Raw genomic sequence first — 16,992 nt, 5'->3', positions numbered from 1 at the left:
GAGTACCTAGGTTTTTCCATGAACTTGGCATGGGGGACTACGTGGAGCGCCTGGTCCGAGGCCACGGCGACCACACGCTCCCGAGGGCAGACGCAGGGAGCACGCGACCCCACGCGAGGAAGGACAATAGCTTGGAATTCGGCCTCGCGTTTCCGGTGGGACAGCCTCGAGCTCGGCCGGTGGGACCTCGGGGTGGGGGCTCCGAGCCCGGCCCACTGCAAGGAAGGCGCGGCACCCAGGGTCGCTGTCGCCGTCGCCGTCTCCTCCGACGTCGTCGCCCCGCCTCGCCCGGCCCCGCCCCGGAAGTGACTTGAGGTTCGTCCGGAACCTCCAGGCCCGGCGGCTGCAGCGTCACCAGCCGAGCTGGTGCGGCGCGGGCGGAGCGGCTGCTGCAGCCGCCAACGAACCGGGAACCGCGCGGGGCCAGCAGCGCGCCGGCCAGGGGAGGGGGCCCAGCGATAGGGCCGAGGGCGACGACGACGCGGAGGAGGCGGAGCCCGGAGAGGGGTGGGGGCCGGGGAGGGCTAGGGTGGGAGGGGGTTGGGGGGGTGTCCTGGTCTCATGGAGCCGGCCGAAAGGGCGGGCGGCGGGGATCCCTTGGAGCCGGGCGGGCGCCCCGGTCCGGACCCGCGAGGCTTCGTCCCGCAGAAGGAGATCGTCTACAACAAGCTGCTGCCCTACGCCGAGCGGCTGGACGCAGAGTCCGACTTGCAGCTGGCCCAGATCAAAAGCAACCTGGGCCGGGCAGTGCAGCTCCAAGAGCTGTGGCCCGGGGGCCTCTTCTGGACCAGGAAACTCTCCACGTAAGTGTGCCGGGGCCTGCAGGATGGGCCGGACGCAAAGGCTCGGTGTGAAGGCGTCCGCGGGGGGTTGGGGGGGGAGGCTCTTTGTCCGCACCGGACCGCTGGACCCTCAACTCTGCCCCGGTTCGGGCTGATCGTTTCTGTGCAGTAATCCCAGGGTCGCGACCGAAGCCTGGGAAGCACTCAAGCTTCCTCCCTGCCACTTTTCTTACGGGATCTCCCTGGTTCTCACCAGCCCTCTGTGTCCTTCGCAGCTGCTTCTCCCCAAGGTTGTTGCCTTCCGACATTCGGGGCCAGGGGGAGCGTGAGGGCACTGGACCCGCAGGGAAAGAGAGGAGCGGTCCCCCAGGGGTCCTCCTTGGACCTTTGCCGGTGGCGGGAGGGAGCAGAGAGGATTCGTCTTTGGGCGAACATCTCTTGACTTTTCCTGGTGTTGACTCCAGTTTTTTCTTCCCTTACGGTCCCTGCCTCTTCCTATCCCTCAGTTCGCGTCTAGTAACTTTCTGAATGGGAAGGAGGCCGTAGGGAACTTCTAGGTTCTGCTTCTTTGGGCCTTCTCAGTCTTTGTGGGTTTGATTGAAAAGACTGTTTTAAAATCAGCCCTCAGCGCATTCTTGGGCTGTGTACTAGACGTTAATGTTGAGAATGTTGAGTCTTAGAACCTCGGGAAAGTGTGTTGCTCCTTTTATGACATTTCCTTTGGAAATGTGCCATACTAAGGAAAATAGAGAAGGAAGCTGTCAAGTTGTCCTGGGCGTTATTAGTATCGGGCTTGTGTTAATTTTTGAGCTGCTCAGATGAATATAGATTACCTAAATCAATCTCAGTTGTTCTATTCTTCTTTTGTTACCTTTTTTTTTTTTTTTTTTTTTTTGGTATAAACTGGCTGCAAACTACAGTGCCACTGAAATTAGGGGAAACCGAGTAAAGTACAGTTGGGGGAAAGGTTAGAGACATACTTGCTAGATGGGCATCTTCACTGTGTCAGAAGAACTTTTTAAAAGAGAATTGTGCTGTATCTTGTTTGTTTGGCTATACATAAAATCTGGTAACATTGTATATTCATGCATGTCGGTATGGGTGGCTGAACACACAAGACATAAATCACTTATCTAATGTTTACCCAAATCTGCTGAGTGAACTGGGTGATGACTCAGGGTTTTGTAATGCAGTCGCCTTTTCTACATTTCCTCACAGGATGATTCTTATCTGCCAATTATTAGGGAGCCTCTGACAAATTTCTCATCTCCAGTTGTCGCTGGTGGTAGCACTAATTACCTTTTTAATTAAAGAGCAAAACTCAAATGCTTAATTTGCCCTTTTCAAAGAGTGACCATATTTATGTCAAGGTTAACAGCTCTCCTCTCGGTTAGAGCTTGAAGAAGTTTGTGGTGTTAGGATCCATAGGAGACTTGGGGAAAAAAGAAGTGCAACAGGGAGAAGAACCACTTTTGGTTAAAACAGAAGAATGTTTTATAAATTATTAAAATTCACACAGTTTTTTCAAGTGAGCCTCCTAGGTTTTTGTGTTACTTGGGCACAGTAAAAATAAAGTTACCTTGTCAGTTCCAGTAATTCCTCATTTTAATCACTTAGATTAGATTTTTCAGGAAATAACCATTTTGGGGGACACAAACAGCTCCTTTTAGATGCACAATATATAAATAAACCAGTGTGTGAATGCATATCTGGTTTGGATTTATTAATGGAGAATCTACACAGGCATAGTTAAGCACTGTTTTCTGACATTTTTATTGTAACTAAGCTTGGCAAATTAACACCTGGAGGTTTATTATTTTTGGCTTTTAGGTATAAGTATCTTTACCTAGAAAGGGCTAAAAATACAGTGGAGACAGTCCTTGGTGTTTAGGGCAAGATTGCAGTTACACAGCTTTATAACCTATGAACGTCAAACCATTTATATCTAAGTAACCAGCAAGAAATGCTATCAGATAGAATTTTATTTTGGAACCGTGGTTAAATGCTGCAGGCTGATTCTTGGGATTACGCTATGAGACATTTTGAACTTGGTGGGACATGTTGTGATCTTGGGTGTATTTTTTCTCCTAAGTCATGCTAAGGTGACCTGTTTATAGTTGTGCTTGTTGTTTTTAAGCCTTGTGTGTGTTGCACAAGTTTACATCTAAATGATGCCAAAACATGTGATGATAGCTCTGTTACCTTAGTAGTGATCATACTTAGTACTTTGTAGAAGAATGGAAAGTAGTAATGAAAATAAAATCTAATTTCTCCCACTAGCTCTGTGACTGTGGGCAAGTTACTTTAATCATGTGTCTCAGTATACTTGTGAGAGAAATGAGGGAGTTGGACTAAATAATTCCTGAGAAACACTCCTGCTCTGGCATTTTATGATTTTATTTTTTATCCTGTAGAGCCTCAAATAAGCCAGTGTGTATCTTTCTCCAAGGACTGTTTGATAAGTTTGTAAACTACTGGAAATAGTTGCACAGATCAAGTGCATTCCTAAAGAAGACCAGTGTGTAAATGCTGTTCAGAGACACTGGGACTGGATCCCTGACCAGAAGTATACATCCCTAATCTGGGTGTCACAGGACTGGGTAGAGTTCTGGTTTAGGAGATACTCAAGAAACCCCCCACCCGTTTTTTTTAACTTTTTATCTCATTTTGATGGTTATAATTATCTTTTAATCTATCTCAAGACTTGCAGGTCTGTTTAGCAGATCTCTGTGAAGAAAGGTTATTTCTGTGTACTTTAAAAATTGGCCCTGTGATATAATACAAGCTCTCTTGTACAGAGAGCTTAAAGTATTAATACTGCCTGTTGAAGTGAGATTGTGTGGCATCATACATCATGAGACTAGTTTTTAAGAAGCAAGGAAACAAATTAGAGAAGAGAGGCACAAACTAAATGGTCTTTGAAAAACAGCAGTTAAGACAGCTCTTGGACCCTGAGTAAAAGGCATCTGTAAATAACTGGTATGGCCCATGTAGAGAATGAAAGCAGTTGAAGAAAGGTAATCTTGAAGCTCGCTTTTTCTCCCTTGTCCTTCTGGACCTTTCATGAGAGGCAGTGAGGTCTAGTCAGAAGAAGTTTATCTGTACCTGGTGTTGCCACTCTTATCATCTTGGTCTTGCTTAACCTCTCTTAGCTTTAGAGTCCTCTTTTGGAGAGTGGGAGTGTAGACTACGCATGGTTTTTCAAACCTAAAGCTTAGCAGCGAATTGTTTCATAAAAGCAAAATCTTAAACACAAAATTAGATCATTTCTTTCTTTTGTGTTTTTTTTTTTAAAGCAGAGTTTTGATTTTAGTGAAGTGTGTGAGTTTGGAGTATTATGAAGCAAATTTAGATGCTTTGTATCAGTGAAAATGTTATATTCTCTGCTGTGAATAAAATGATTGTATTATAATATATAATGAAATGATTGTGTTATACTGAGGAATCATTTGCTAATGATTAATTTGCTAATTAAACTGTAGCTCCCTTGTTTAATTATTATTAAGAATATTATGTGGCCTTACTTGATAGGAATTGGATTAAACCACATAATGTATTTAATTAGATTATGCAACCACTGGAAACTTGTTTAGTCAAGATACACATTATCAAATACACTAACCTCCTCTTGTGGAAAGCAATATGTGACCACAGGAGCGCCCAAATCCATATCATTTCTATGTTAGAGAAGAAAGAAGAAAATGCTAACCACTAAATCTCAGTGTTAATCTTGTCTACTAACATGATGTACTTAATAGAGTAATATTTGAGTATTGAAATTGTGAAGTACACAATAAAGATAAGCTTTTTATTTGTAAAAGAATCTCAAAATCTTGACAAATTGCCACATTCATCAGTGAGAGCCAGTTAGAGAAAGTAGTAGAAAAGGTTTGTCTCTGTTATTTAAGTGGCCACAGTCAAAACAGGACCCAAAATTTTGTAGGGAGAAAGTTGATTTTCCATAGGAAAAAACAAAATACATGAATTGATTGATTTTGGAGAGACAAATTTTTCTGATAAAGTTGTATAACAGCACAGTAAGTTATCTTTCACTCTTTTTTCTGTTTGTTTTTTTGTTTTTTTTTAACTAACATACTATTTTTTAGAGTAGTTTTAGGTTCAGAGCAAAATTGAGCAAAAAGTACAAAGAGTTCTCATATACCCCCTGCTCCTACACATACACATGTTTGATTTTTCATAGCAATGTCAAACATATATTTTTAAAAATATTTGAGGCTCTTCCCATTTTCCAGGGATGTCTCTTACTCTTTCTTTTAAAACACCTTGTCAGTTTTCTCTTTACTAGTTAACTGGCTATTTCTGCCTGAGTCTCATTTGTCATTGACTATATGTGTGATTCTGATGTGAATAGTTTTCTAACTTTTTTTCTTTGCTTTAAATATTTTTTTATTATGGAAAATGTCAAACATATACAGGAGAGGAAAGAATAATATAATGAACCTGGGTGTACCCATCACCCATGTTCAACAGTTACCAACTCATGGCCAATTAGGTGTCTCCTACCACCACCCCCTTCAACCATTTTTTTTTTTGAAGCATATTCTTCATTCATAAATGTTTCCATTATATATCTTTAAGGGAAAAGGAATTAAACAAAAAGTCAATACCAATATCATTATCAAACCTAAAAGAGTAACAATATTACTTTGATCAACCTCATGAAGTTGGGTTCTTTGCAGAATTTGTAATTTTACTCCTGAGTTTCCATTTCATTTGCATTGTTTTGTCTAAGGTTCACTATAAACAGACCTCATGGACAGAGATAAAAGAAATAGCTCATTAATGAATATTTTCATATTATGACATCTTTTTCTTCCCGTCTTAACTTTGGAGACATAGAATCAATCCTGGGATAACAAGGACTCCTTTGAATTATCTCTATTTTAAAAATGAAGACACTGAGGTTCATAGGTTAATACATAGCTTGATGCAAAGTAGTAGAGACAGGAGTCTTCTTTGAACAAATTATTTTGTGAGTGCCTTGTATGGGATGGGCACTGTTTGTGTCCCTTGGGATATGTCAGTGAAAGAATTCCGCCCTCCAGGGAAGTTCCAGAGTGTTCTTTTTCTCTTAGTGCACATTTTTGTTCATTTAGGACAGAGCAAGCAAGACGTAACTCCATCAAGAAATTTGGGGGAAGGAAATATGAATGCTAAGCGCATTACTTAAAAAAAATTCTCACTCTGACTGGTGTGTTTTAATGCCCTACATTGAGGCACCGAGAAAGGCAGTTAGAAAACAGTTAGTAAAACAGTACCATGTGTTTTTCTTTTGAGATCTGAATGTATCACTTACAAACAATTTCTTGATGAAGTGTTTATAAAATCAAATTGTCTTTGAAGTGTGTGTTCTTAATTGAAGTGAAACAGAGGCAAATCACTAACGTTTTTTAAGGGACCCTTATTTATTAGTAAATAAATACACAACTTCTAAACCAGTTGTTCTCATTGTAGAACCTGGGAGTTATCTTTTTTTTTTTCTATTAAGTGAGACTCATTTCTAGTGAATCTCCCTCCCCACCTCCCACATTTTTTTAAATATAAAATTCAAATATGTGTTTCCTCTAACGTTTGTAGAGAATTTAGACCAAAATCTCATTTGTACTGTGTGAAAAGCAAGCTGAGACATGGTAATAAAAGCAACAGCAAGCAAAAAAACAACAAAAATCCTCTGTATTCATTGATACTGGCCACTGGAATGTTAAAAGCAGCACATACTATAAATATTCCCATTTGGAATCCTGAAGTTGGCTACTTCCATATTCGGCCTGTGCTCAGCATTTCTTCCCTTTTAGTGTACTCTCTTGATCCCTTATTCATGCTTTTGTATTCTTTGTGTACCTATCTTCTCTCTACTGTGAGCTTTCTTGGGGTCAGAGTCTTCCATATTTACTTCTCCTTCCCTGCACCCACAGCATTTAGTGCAGCAGTATATACATTCATAGGTACTCAGTAATATTAGAATTAACTTTTTTGTTCCTTGTAAACTAAAGCATTATGCAGTTTCTGATGAATTGTTACTTTTACAGTCAAAATGGAGAAAACGAATTTGGGGTGAGATCTGTTTTAATACTGGGTTGAAAAGAAAGTGTATATTTAACCAAAGAAGAGGGAAGGAGCATCTTGTTTGAGGAAGAGAATGGTGTGTTTCATAACCCAAAGAGAGAGGTTATGGGGAGTGGGGTTTAACAAAGTTAATTAGAGAAGAGAGCAGATTATATAGGTTGCATCAGGGAGTTTGAAATTTTCATTTAAAAATAAATCTGTCATTATTATTGTTAAATATTTAGTGCTTAAAAATTTAGAGTATCATTACTACAATTTTTTGATAGATGAACCATAAAATTTTGGTAGTGGTCATTACCTTTTTATGCTAATTTGGCTTTATTCATAACACACAGACCCTAAATTTTAGAGTTAAAAAATGTAATAAAGGCTTTTTCCCTTTCTAAGAAAAAACTTAACACCATTGCAGCTGTGAAATGGGTTTGAGAGTAGTATTTTAGTTCAGGTAAGTTGGAGGTTGCTTAAAAAATTATTAAAAATGCTTTATAATCTTTTTTTTCAAACACATAGACTTTTTTAATTTATTTTTTTATACAGCAGGTTCTTATTAGTTATCCATTTTATACACATTAGTGTATACATGTCAATCCCAATCGCCCAATTCATCACACCACTTCCCCCCCCCACCCCCCCACCCGCCCCCCAACACGTTCCCCCCTTGGTGTCCATACGTTTATTCTCTACGTCTGTGTCTCTATTTCTGCCCTACAAACCGGTTCATCTGTACCATTTTTCTAGGTTCCACATATATGCGTTAATATACGATATTTGTTTTTCCCTTTCTGACTTACTTCACTCCATATGACAGTCTCTAGATCCATCTACGTCTCTACAAATGACCCAATTTCGTTCCTTTTTATGGCTGAGTAATATTCCATTGTATATATGTACCACAACTTCTTTATCCATTCGTCTGTCGATGGGTATTTAGGTTGCTTCCATGACCTGGCTATTGTAAATAGTGCTGCAATGAACATTGGGGTGCATGTGTCTTTTTGAATGATGGTTTTCTCTGGGTATATGCCCAGTAGTGGGATTGCTGGGTCATATGGTAATTCTATTTTTAGTTTTTTAAGGAACCTCCATACTGTTCTCCATAGTGGCTGTATCAATTTACATTCCCACCAACAGTGCAAGAGGGTTCCCTTTTCTCCACACCCTCTCCAGCATTTGTTGTTTGTAGATTTTCTGACGATGCCCATTCTAACTGGTGTGAGGTGATACCTCATTGTAGTTTTGATTTGTATTTCTCTAATAATTAGTGACATTGAGCAGCTTTTCATGTGCTTCTTGGACATCTGTATGTCTGCTTTGGAGAAATGTCTGTTTAGGTCTTGTGCCCATTTTTTAATTGGGTTGTTTGTTTTTTTAATATTGAGCTGCATGAGCTGTTTATATATTTTGGAGATGAATCCTTTTTCTGTTGCTTTGTTTGCAAATATTTTCTCCCATTTTGAGGGTTGTCTTTTCATCTTGTTTGTAGTTTCCTTTGCTGTGCAAAAGCTTTTAAGTTTCATTAGGTCCCATTTGTTTATTTTTGTTTTTATTTCCATTACTCTAGGAGGTGGATCAAAAAAGATCTTGCTGTGATTTATGTCAAAGAGTGTTCTTCCTGTGTTTTCCTCTAAGAGTTTTATAGTGTCCAGTCTTACATTTAGGTCTCTAATCCATTTTGAGTTTATTTTTGTGTTTGGGGCCAGGGAGTGTTCTAATTTCATTCTTTTACATGTAGCTGTCCAGTTTTCCCAGCACCACTTATTGAAGAGTGTCTTTCCTCCATTGTATATCCTTGCCTCCTTTGTCATAGATTAGTTGACCTTAGGTGTGTGGATTTACCTCTGGGCTTTCTGTCCTTTTCCATTGATTTATATTTCTGTTTTTGTGCCACTACCATAGTGTCTTGATTACTGTAGCTTTGTAGTATAGTCTGAAGTTGGAGAGCCTGATTCCTCCAGCTCCTTTTTTTTCCCTCAAGACTGCTTTGGCTATTCGGGGTCTTTTGTGTCTCCATACAAATTTTAAGATCTTTTGTTCTAGTTCTGTAAAAAATGCCATTGGTAATTTGATAGGGATTGCACTGGATCTGTAGATTGCTTTGGGTAGTATAGTCATTTTCACAATATTGATTCTTCCAATCCAAGAACGTGGTATATCTCTCCATCTGTTTGTGTCCCCTTTGATTTCTTTCATCAGTGTCTTATAGTTTTCTGCATACAGGTCTTTTGTCTCCCTTGGTAGGTTTCTTTCTGATTTTTCATCATTAGTGTATAGGAATGCAAGAGATTTCTGTGCGTTAATTTTGTATCCTGCAACTTTACCGAATTCATTGATTAGCTCTAGTAGTTTTCTGGTGGTATCTTCAGGATTCTCTTTGTATAGTATCATGTCATCTGCAAACAGTGACAGTTTTACTTCTTCTTTTCCAATTTGTATTCCTTTTATTTCTTTTTCTTCTCTGATTGCCATGGCTAGGACTTCCAAAACTGTGTTGAATAATAGTGGTGAGAGTGGACATCCTTGTCTTGCTCCTGATGTTAGAGGAAATGGTTTCAGTTTTTCACCATTGAGAATGATGTTTGCTGTGGGTTTGTCATATATGGGCTTTATTATGTTGAGGTAGGTTCCCTCTATGCCCACTTTCTGGAGAGTTTTTATCATAAATGGGTGTTGAATTTTGTCAAAAGCTTTTTCTGCATCTATTGAGATGATCATTTGGTTTTTCTTCTTCAATTTGTTAATATGGTGTATCACATTGATTGATTTGCGTATATTGAAGAATCCTTGCATCCCTGGGATAAATCCCACTTGATCATGGTGTATGATCCTTTTAATGTGTTGTTGGATTCTCTTTGCCAGTATTTTGTTGAGGATTTTTGCATCTATATTCATCAGTGATATTGGTCTGTAATTTTCTTTTTTTGTGGTATCTTTGTCTGGTTTTGGTATCAGGGTGATGGTGGCCTCATAGAATGAGTTTGGGAGTGTTCTTTCCTCTGCAATTTTTGGAAGAGTTTGAGAAGGATGGGTGTTAGCTCTTCTCTAAATGTTTGATAGAATTCACCTGTGAAGCCATCTGGTCCTGGACTTTTGTTTGTTGAAAGATTTTTAATCACAGTTTCAATTACATTACTTGTGATTGGTCTGTTCATATTTTCTATTTCTTCCTGGTTCAGTCTTGGAAGGTTATACCTTTCTAAGAATTTGTCCATTTCTTCCAGGTTGTCCATTTTATTGGCATAGAGTTGCTTGTAGTAGTCTCTTAGGATGCTTTGTATTTCTGCAGTGTCTGTTGTAACTTCTCCTTTTTCATTTCTAATTTTATTTATTTGAGTCCCCTTCCTCTTGATGTGTCTGGCTAATGGTTTATCAATTTTGTTTATCTTCTCAAACAACCAGCTTTTAGTTTTATTGATCTTTGCTGTTGTTTTCTTTGTTTCCATTTCAAAAAATGCTTTATAATCTTCTAATGGTAGGCAGTCTAAATAGAATGTGTTAGTAATCTTTGGACTGTTAAGTGTGGGTGTTTCATTTCATTTTCTGACGATTTTCTTTTTCTTTTTTTAAAATTTAATTTAATTTATTTTTTGTACAGCAGGTTCTTATTAGTTATACATTTTATACATATTAGTGTATATATGTCAATCCCAATCTCCCAATTCAACCCACCCCCCCCACCCCCCCGCCACTTTCCCCCCTTGGTGTCCATACATTTGTTCTCTACATCTGTGTCTCTATTTCTGTCCTGCAAAGCGGTTCATCTGTACCATTTTTCTAGGTTCCACATATATGCGTTAATATACGATATTTGTTTTTCTCTTTCTGACTTCACACTGTATGAAAGTCTGTAGATCCATCCACGTCTCTACAAATGACCTAATTTCGTTCCTTTTTATGGCGGAGTAATATTCCATTGTATATATGTACTACATCTTCTTTATCCATTTGTCTGTTGATGCTGACAATTTTCTTTTTTCCTTTTTCCTTTATTTTTTTAATTGAAGAATAGTTGATGTATGATATATGTTACAGGTGTACAAGATAATGATTCACAATTTTTAAAGGTTGTGCTCCATTTATAGTTATTATAAAATATTGGCTATATTCCCTGTGTTGTACAATATGTCCTTGTAGCTTATTTTATAAATAATATTTTGTACCTCTTAATCCCCTATCCCTATGTTGCCCTTCCCCCTTTCCTTTCCCCACTGGTAACCACTACTTTGTTCTCTGTATGACAGTTTTATTTTTTAAGCCAAGGATGAAGTAGAAGCTTTTAGAGCAAGAAATTTTATGAATGCATGTGAGTGCTTATATTTTGGACAGATTCCTGAAGAGCTTAGTTGGCATAGCTTGTTTTCTAAGGGAAGGTAGGTTACTTCCAGAGATCCTAGTTGATAAAATGTTGTCAAATTTCTGTCAACATATAACAAACGGAGGTCCCTAATTTGTGAATGGCAGGAGAAAAGTTGGCATTTAACAGTTCAGTAATGATTTAGAAGTGTGATTTAGGGACTTTGCTGGCAGTCCAGTGGTTAAGACTTCGCCTTCCAATGCACGGGGTACAGGTTCGCTCCTTGGTGGGGGAGCTAAGAGCCCATATGCCTTGCAGCCAAAAAACCAGAACATAATAAAACAGAAGCAATATTGTAACAAATTCAATAAAGACTTAAAAAAAAAGTGTGATTTAAAAAAAAAAAAACACTCAAAATTTAACAGACAAATATCCAAGTCCTTTTCACTTTGTGGTTTGCTTTTTGTTTGTTTGTCTGGAGTGTCTCATAATATTTCATCTATATGTTCATTTATAAGTGTTTATAGAGAATTTTCCAAGTTTTCAGTTATGACCGAAGTGTTATGAAATCAGTTTAGTAGGTCTTGACCAGTTTGGGTGTGGTTTCGTTTGGTTTGATTTGTTGAACGAGACTAACATAATTAGAGTGAATTTGGAAGTAATAAGGGTGAACAATCATGACCTTTGTTTCAGTTATACATATGTTTTTGTGTATAGTGTATTATATATTTATTACTGTGAGTTGTGGCCGAAAAATTTTGAAAGCTACTGATTTTACAGGTTTCTTTCAGTACTACAGATATATAATCCACATCTACTTATTGAGCTATAAAGATACAAGGGATGGAAACAAAAAGTTGCAACAGTTTAAAAATATCAGTAACCAGAGGGATTTTACAAGAGAGCATTCATAGATTGTTAAATGAGTGGTATAGATACTACCTACCATTTGTGGAGGGCTCAGAATGTGCCAGCACTATGCTAAGGGCTTTATATTCATTATTTCATTTGATTTTCACAAACATTTAACTGTAGGTACGTTTATTATCCCAATTTTACCATGGAAAAAATGAGTCTTAGTGAGGTTATGTAACAGCCTATTTCCCTGCTGAACACAGGGCTGTTGCTCTTAACCATGTGTCCAGAATGAGGAAAGCTCCCTGGGCTGTGTTGCCTGGGAAGACTACCAGTGAAGGAGAAACAGCAGCTGAGCTTTGAGATAGGATTTGGTTAGGTATGGAGGAATTTGGAGAAAGCCATTTAATGTGTGGGAACAGAGATGGAGCAAATTGAGCGCAAGTGTTAAAGTCTCTACTCAGACTTTAACTTATTGAAATAATCAGTTGTCTGTCTCCCTCTCTAGGCTGCATGCTCTGGGGCCATTTGTTACTTATTTTATGTCCATTGCCTGTTGCCATGTCTGGCCCTTAATTGATACTCAGTAAAGCATTTCGAGAAATGAATGCCCCTTATCCATGTCTCAACAGAGAAGCAACTGGGAAAAGAACAGAGGCATCATTAGGTGTTAATATTGAATGACTTTATTACTCTAGAAATTGTCCTGTCAATTTAGTAAGTCATAAAGGATATAACTCTGACATTCAATATGCTGGAACTCTTGTGTTGTTCAGCCTGTGGTGGATGGGGGTAAAGAGAAGTATAGACCTCAGATCTCCTTGTTTAGTGCCTTCCATCAGAAGTACTACACTTGGTAAAGATGATAGATCTGGTTTTCAGTGTTTTGGAAACCTACTCTCAATGTTTTAAAGTCAATTTGTTTAATTTGGTCAAATATTTATTGTTAGTTTGAAGGGTTTTTTTTTTTTCTTTCTTTTTATAAATAGAACTAGCCCTAATGAGCTGTTTGTAATTACTTACATCACTGTATTTCTCAAGGTATTATACATTCAGTCAGTTGAGAAAATGTTTCTCAATGTTCACCTTGTTTCATCTCTGGTTAGAGCCAAAGGTTAAATAGGTACAGAGGCATGGTCCCTGCCACCATGTAGATTTCAGTCAGCTAAAGAAATAGAATAATGTATTACATACATAACTATAGTATGAGATAGAATGTGAAAAATACTCAAGTTTGGTACGAGCTATAAGGGGCAGAGAGGACAAAGATAGCACTTTTGATTGGGACATCAAGAGTATTTTCCTCTCAGGCAGGCAAAAATACCATTCCAATTCCATTTTATACTCTGCTTCAGGATGAGATTAATTTCTGTAATGAATTTCAACATGTCTTATTTTCTGTGTTTTGTATTCCCCACCAATATGTCAAACAATTTGAGCTAGGAATTCATTGTTCAGTATGCTTGTACACTTGTGTAAACATGTAAATACAAAGATACCTACTAAATATTATTTGTAATTTTAAAAAATAACAGGAATAACATAAATGCCTAAAAAAAGAAGATTGAGGAAATCATTATTTTTATAATGGAATATTAGATAGCTATTAAAAAGAATATGGCCAATCCATATTTATAGGCATTGAACAGTGTCTTGACTTCTATTAAGTGAAAAAAATAAGTGGTAAGTAATATCTATAGTATCATTGCATTTATGTTTTTATAAAGTATATACATATGTACATTTGTATATAAGTAAAGTCTAGAAGGATACTATACAGGCTGTTAACAGTTGTAGACAACAGTTTCAAATTTGTATGCTTGTTGTACTGTTTGAACCATTTAAATAAGTATATATTGCTTTCCTGATAAAATAATAATAATCTCCCCCTCCAATAATATTTTCCTCTCAAGTCTCAAGGATGCAACTTATAGTTGGTTTAAAAAAAAATAAAAAAGAAAATGTATAGGTTTATGGGACCATCCACAGATTTCCAGCATGGCTAGATACAGATACTGAAGGAACATTGTCTTATTATCCATCACTTAACTCATTGTTTATCCTCTGGGTTGACCATTTTTTTTTTTTTTTTAAAGATTTGACTGTTAGTGACAGAACCTGAGGTAAACCCAGGTCTTCTGACTGGAAGTTCAATGGATAACAGCATGGTAGAGTTGAAGGAAGAAGCCTCTACTCATTTTTTTTTTTAAATTAATTAATTAATTTATTTTTATTTTTGGCTGTGTTGGGTCTTCATTTCTGTGCGAGGGCTTTCCCTAGTTGTGGCAAGCGGGGGTCACTCTTTGTTTTTTTTAAACTTTTTGGGTTTATTTAATTAATTAATTAATTAATTTATGGCTGTGTTGGGTCTTCGTTTCTGTGCGAGGGCTTTCTCTAGTTGCGGCAAGTGGGGGCCACTCTTCATCGCGGTGCGCGGGCCTCTCATTATCGCAGCCTCTCTTGTTGCGGAGCACAGGCTCCAGACGCGCAGGCGCAGTAGTTGTGGCTCACGGGCCTAGTTGCTCCACGGCATGTGGGATCTTCCCAGACCAGGGCTCGAACCCGTGTCCCCTGAATTGGCAGGCAGATTCTCAACCACTGCGCCACCAGGGAAGCCCTTCTTGTATTTTTTTAAAAGCAAATATCTTAAGGTGTATTTAGCCTCATAAGTAATTAAAGAACATAAATTGAAACAGATTGTATTAGTATTATATTTTTAATGATTTTAACAGAGTTTAAAAAGCATATATTGTGCTCTAGTCAGTCTGCTAAGGTGCAGTGGTTCTCAAACATAGTGAGACATCTGGGAAACTTATAAAAAACAACTGGTACCTGGAAGCCCATTCTAGAGCAATTAAATCAGAATGTCTTTCATGCACATTAATCAATTATCCATCACCATAGCCTTGTGAGAAAACCCAGGTTTTACAAATGCCTGGAAGGTTAAATGACTTGCCCAAGGGACTGACATAGAGCAGTTTGAATTCTCAGCAAACTTGTAGAACCATGCTGTTCCTGCTTGCTTGGCTACTGTGTTGAAATCCATAAATATTCTGTCTATCCAGAGTTGATTATAATGTTGGGAGTTGCAAAACAAGTTAGCATGGAAACATAAGACATCCTCCACTTTATATAACACCTATGTTCCCATCGTTCCAACCAGCAGCCATGGTTGTTTGTTTGTTTGTTTGTTGTTGTTTTGGCCCCACTGTGCGGCAAGTGGGATCTTAGTTCCCCGACCAGGGATCCAACCCCCGCCCACTGCATTGGAAGGGCGGAGTCTTAACCACTGGACTGCCAGGGAAATCCCATTGTTTGTGATGGTCTATCCCCTTTTTTGATCCTCAGTTTGACTTTTTAGAGGGGAAATAGAACAAGCAGTGTTCTTTTGGCTGTGTCTTTTTGTCACAGAAGTTTGCTGTTCTCTCTGTGTTCCTCTACCTAGAGCTGTCTTTTGTGCCTCTTGCTGCCTCTTTCCCCAAATGCTCAGATTATCTTAACCTTGAGTTTCCTATTCAAAGTCATGATACCTCTCTATTCTTTCAAGATTAGGTTCAATAATCACTTATGTATGATGAAACTTTGGTTAAAAAAAAAAAAGAATCACAAAACTCTGATAAAACTGCATTTATTCCCCTCCTTCAGTATATTACCTAGTTTTCTGAGTACATGTCTCCTTACATCTGATTGTGAGTTCTCAGCCTAAAGGAACTATTTGGATCATACTCTTGTGCTGTACATGTCATTTGCTCTAGAAATGCTTTTTGAATAAATAGGTAATTGAGTGAAAAGAGGAGAGTTGGGTTTATGAGAAAACCCTGCATTTTATCTGTTCACTTACTGTTTCTAGCAGTGAGGTGTATTGGCATTTTTTTTTTTAATTAAAAAATTTTTTTTGGCTGTGTTGGGTCTTCGTTGCTGCGCGCGGGCTTTCTCTGGTTGCGGCGAGCGGGGGCTACTCTTTGTTCTGGTGCTCGGGCTTCTCATTGCGGTGGCTTCTCTTGTGGAGCACTAGGCGTGTGGGCTTCAGTAGTTGTGGCACTCAGGCTCAGTAGTTGTGGCTTGCAGGCTGTAGAGCTCAGGCTCAGTAGTTGTGGTGCACGGGCTTAGTTGCTCTGCGGCATGTGGGATCCTCGTGGACCAGGGCTCGAACCCGTGTCCCCTGCATTGGCAGGCGGATTCTTAACCACTGTGCCACCAGGGAAATCCCCATATGCATGCTTTTAAATGATTTGGTTTCTTTTTATTATACTTGGTTAATATTTTCTAATTTACATTTTATTATAATCAGACTACTTGGCTAGTATAATATTCACATGTTAGAATTAAGTAAGGTTTTCTTTGTGGCCTATTTTACAACCAGTTTTTATAGATGTCCCACAAAAAATTGAAAAGAGGGCATAGTTTCTGTAAGCTCACAATTTTTATTTGTATCTTTTAAAGTCAGCTTTATTAATTACATAATTCTAATTACCTTTAGTGGAAGTCAGATTGAAGTGGTAAAGACACAGTAATTGATTTTGTTGCTGCTATTCAGGACATAAAGTTTCATTTTCTTTTTCAAGACTATATAATAGTATTGTATAATTTTATCAGGATATGCGTAATCCCTGATTTTCTCTTTTTGTGATGTCAGTAACTGTCCTACATCTGTTAGATATTGCAAAATGGTGATACCTTTTATTCTTTATGAACTTAGTGAATTTAAACATACATTGTAGTTAATTATCATGATTCATGGTTTCATTTTTGGCTAGTGAGACCCATACAACTTGACTCCTATGCTCTTTATTTTTTATATTTTTGGTCGCTGCACAGCTTGTGGCATCTTAGTTCCCCCACCAGGAATTGAACCCGGGTCACAGCAGTGAAAGGACCAGCCACTGGACCGTCAGGGGATCCCTTCTATGCTCTTTTAAGTAGGACTTTAGTAGATTTTTTAATTAAGATAATAGTAGAAATGCAGAAATATTGATT

General features: G+C 38.4%; 1 protein-coding gene across 1 annotated transcript in view; it reads left to right on the top strand.

Moving 5' to 3' along the window:
* The first annotated feature begins 561 nt into the window (after positions 1-561).
* The window catches only part of PSME4 (proteasome activator subunit 4), a 99,351-nt gene continuing 82,920 nt past the window's right edge, over positions 562-16,992 (top strand). The window contains exon 1 of the mRNA XM_061210443.1: positions 562-803. Coding sequence (XP_061066426.1) covers positions 562-803 — 242 coding nt within the window. The remainder of the gene's footprint in view (positions 804-16,992) is intronic.

This window comes from Eubalaena glacialis, chromosome 14 (genome assembly GCF_028564815.1).
Source record: "Eubalaena glacialis isolate mEubGla1 chromosome 14, mEubGla1.1.hap2.+ XY, whole genome shotgun sequence".
Lineage (NCBI taxonomy): Eukaryota > Metazoa > Chordata > Mammalia > Artiodactyla > Balaenidae > Eubalaena > Eubalaena glacialis.
This window is presented reverse-complemented; position numbering and strand designations above follow the sequence as displayed.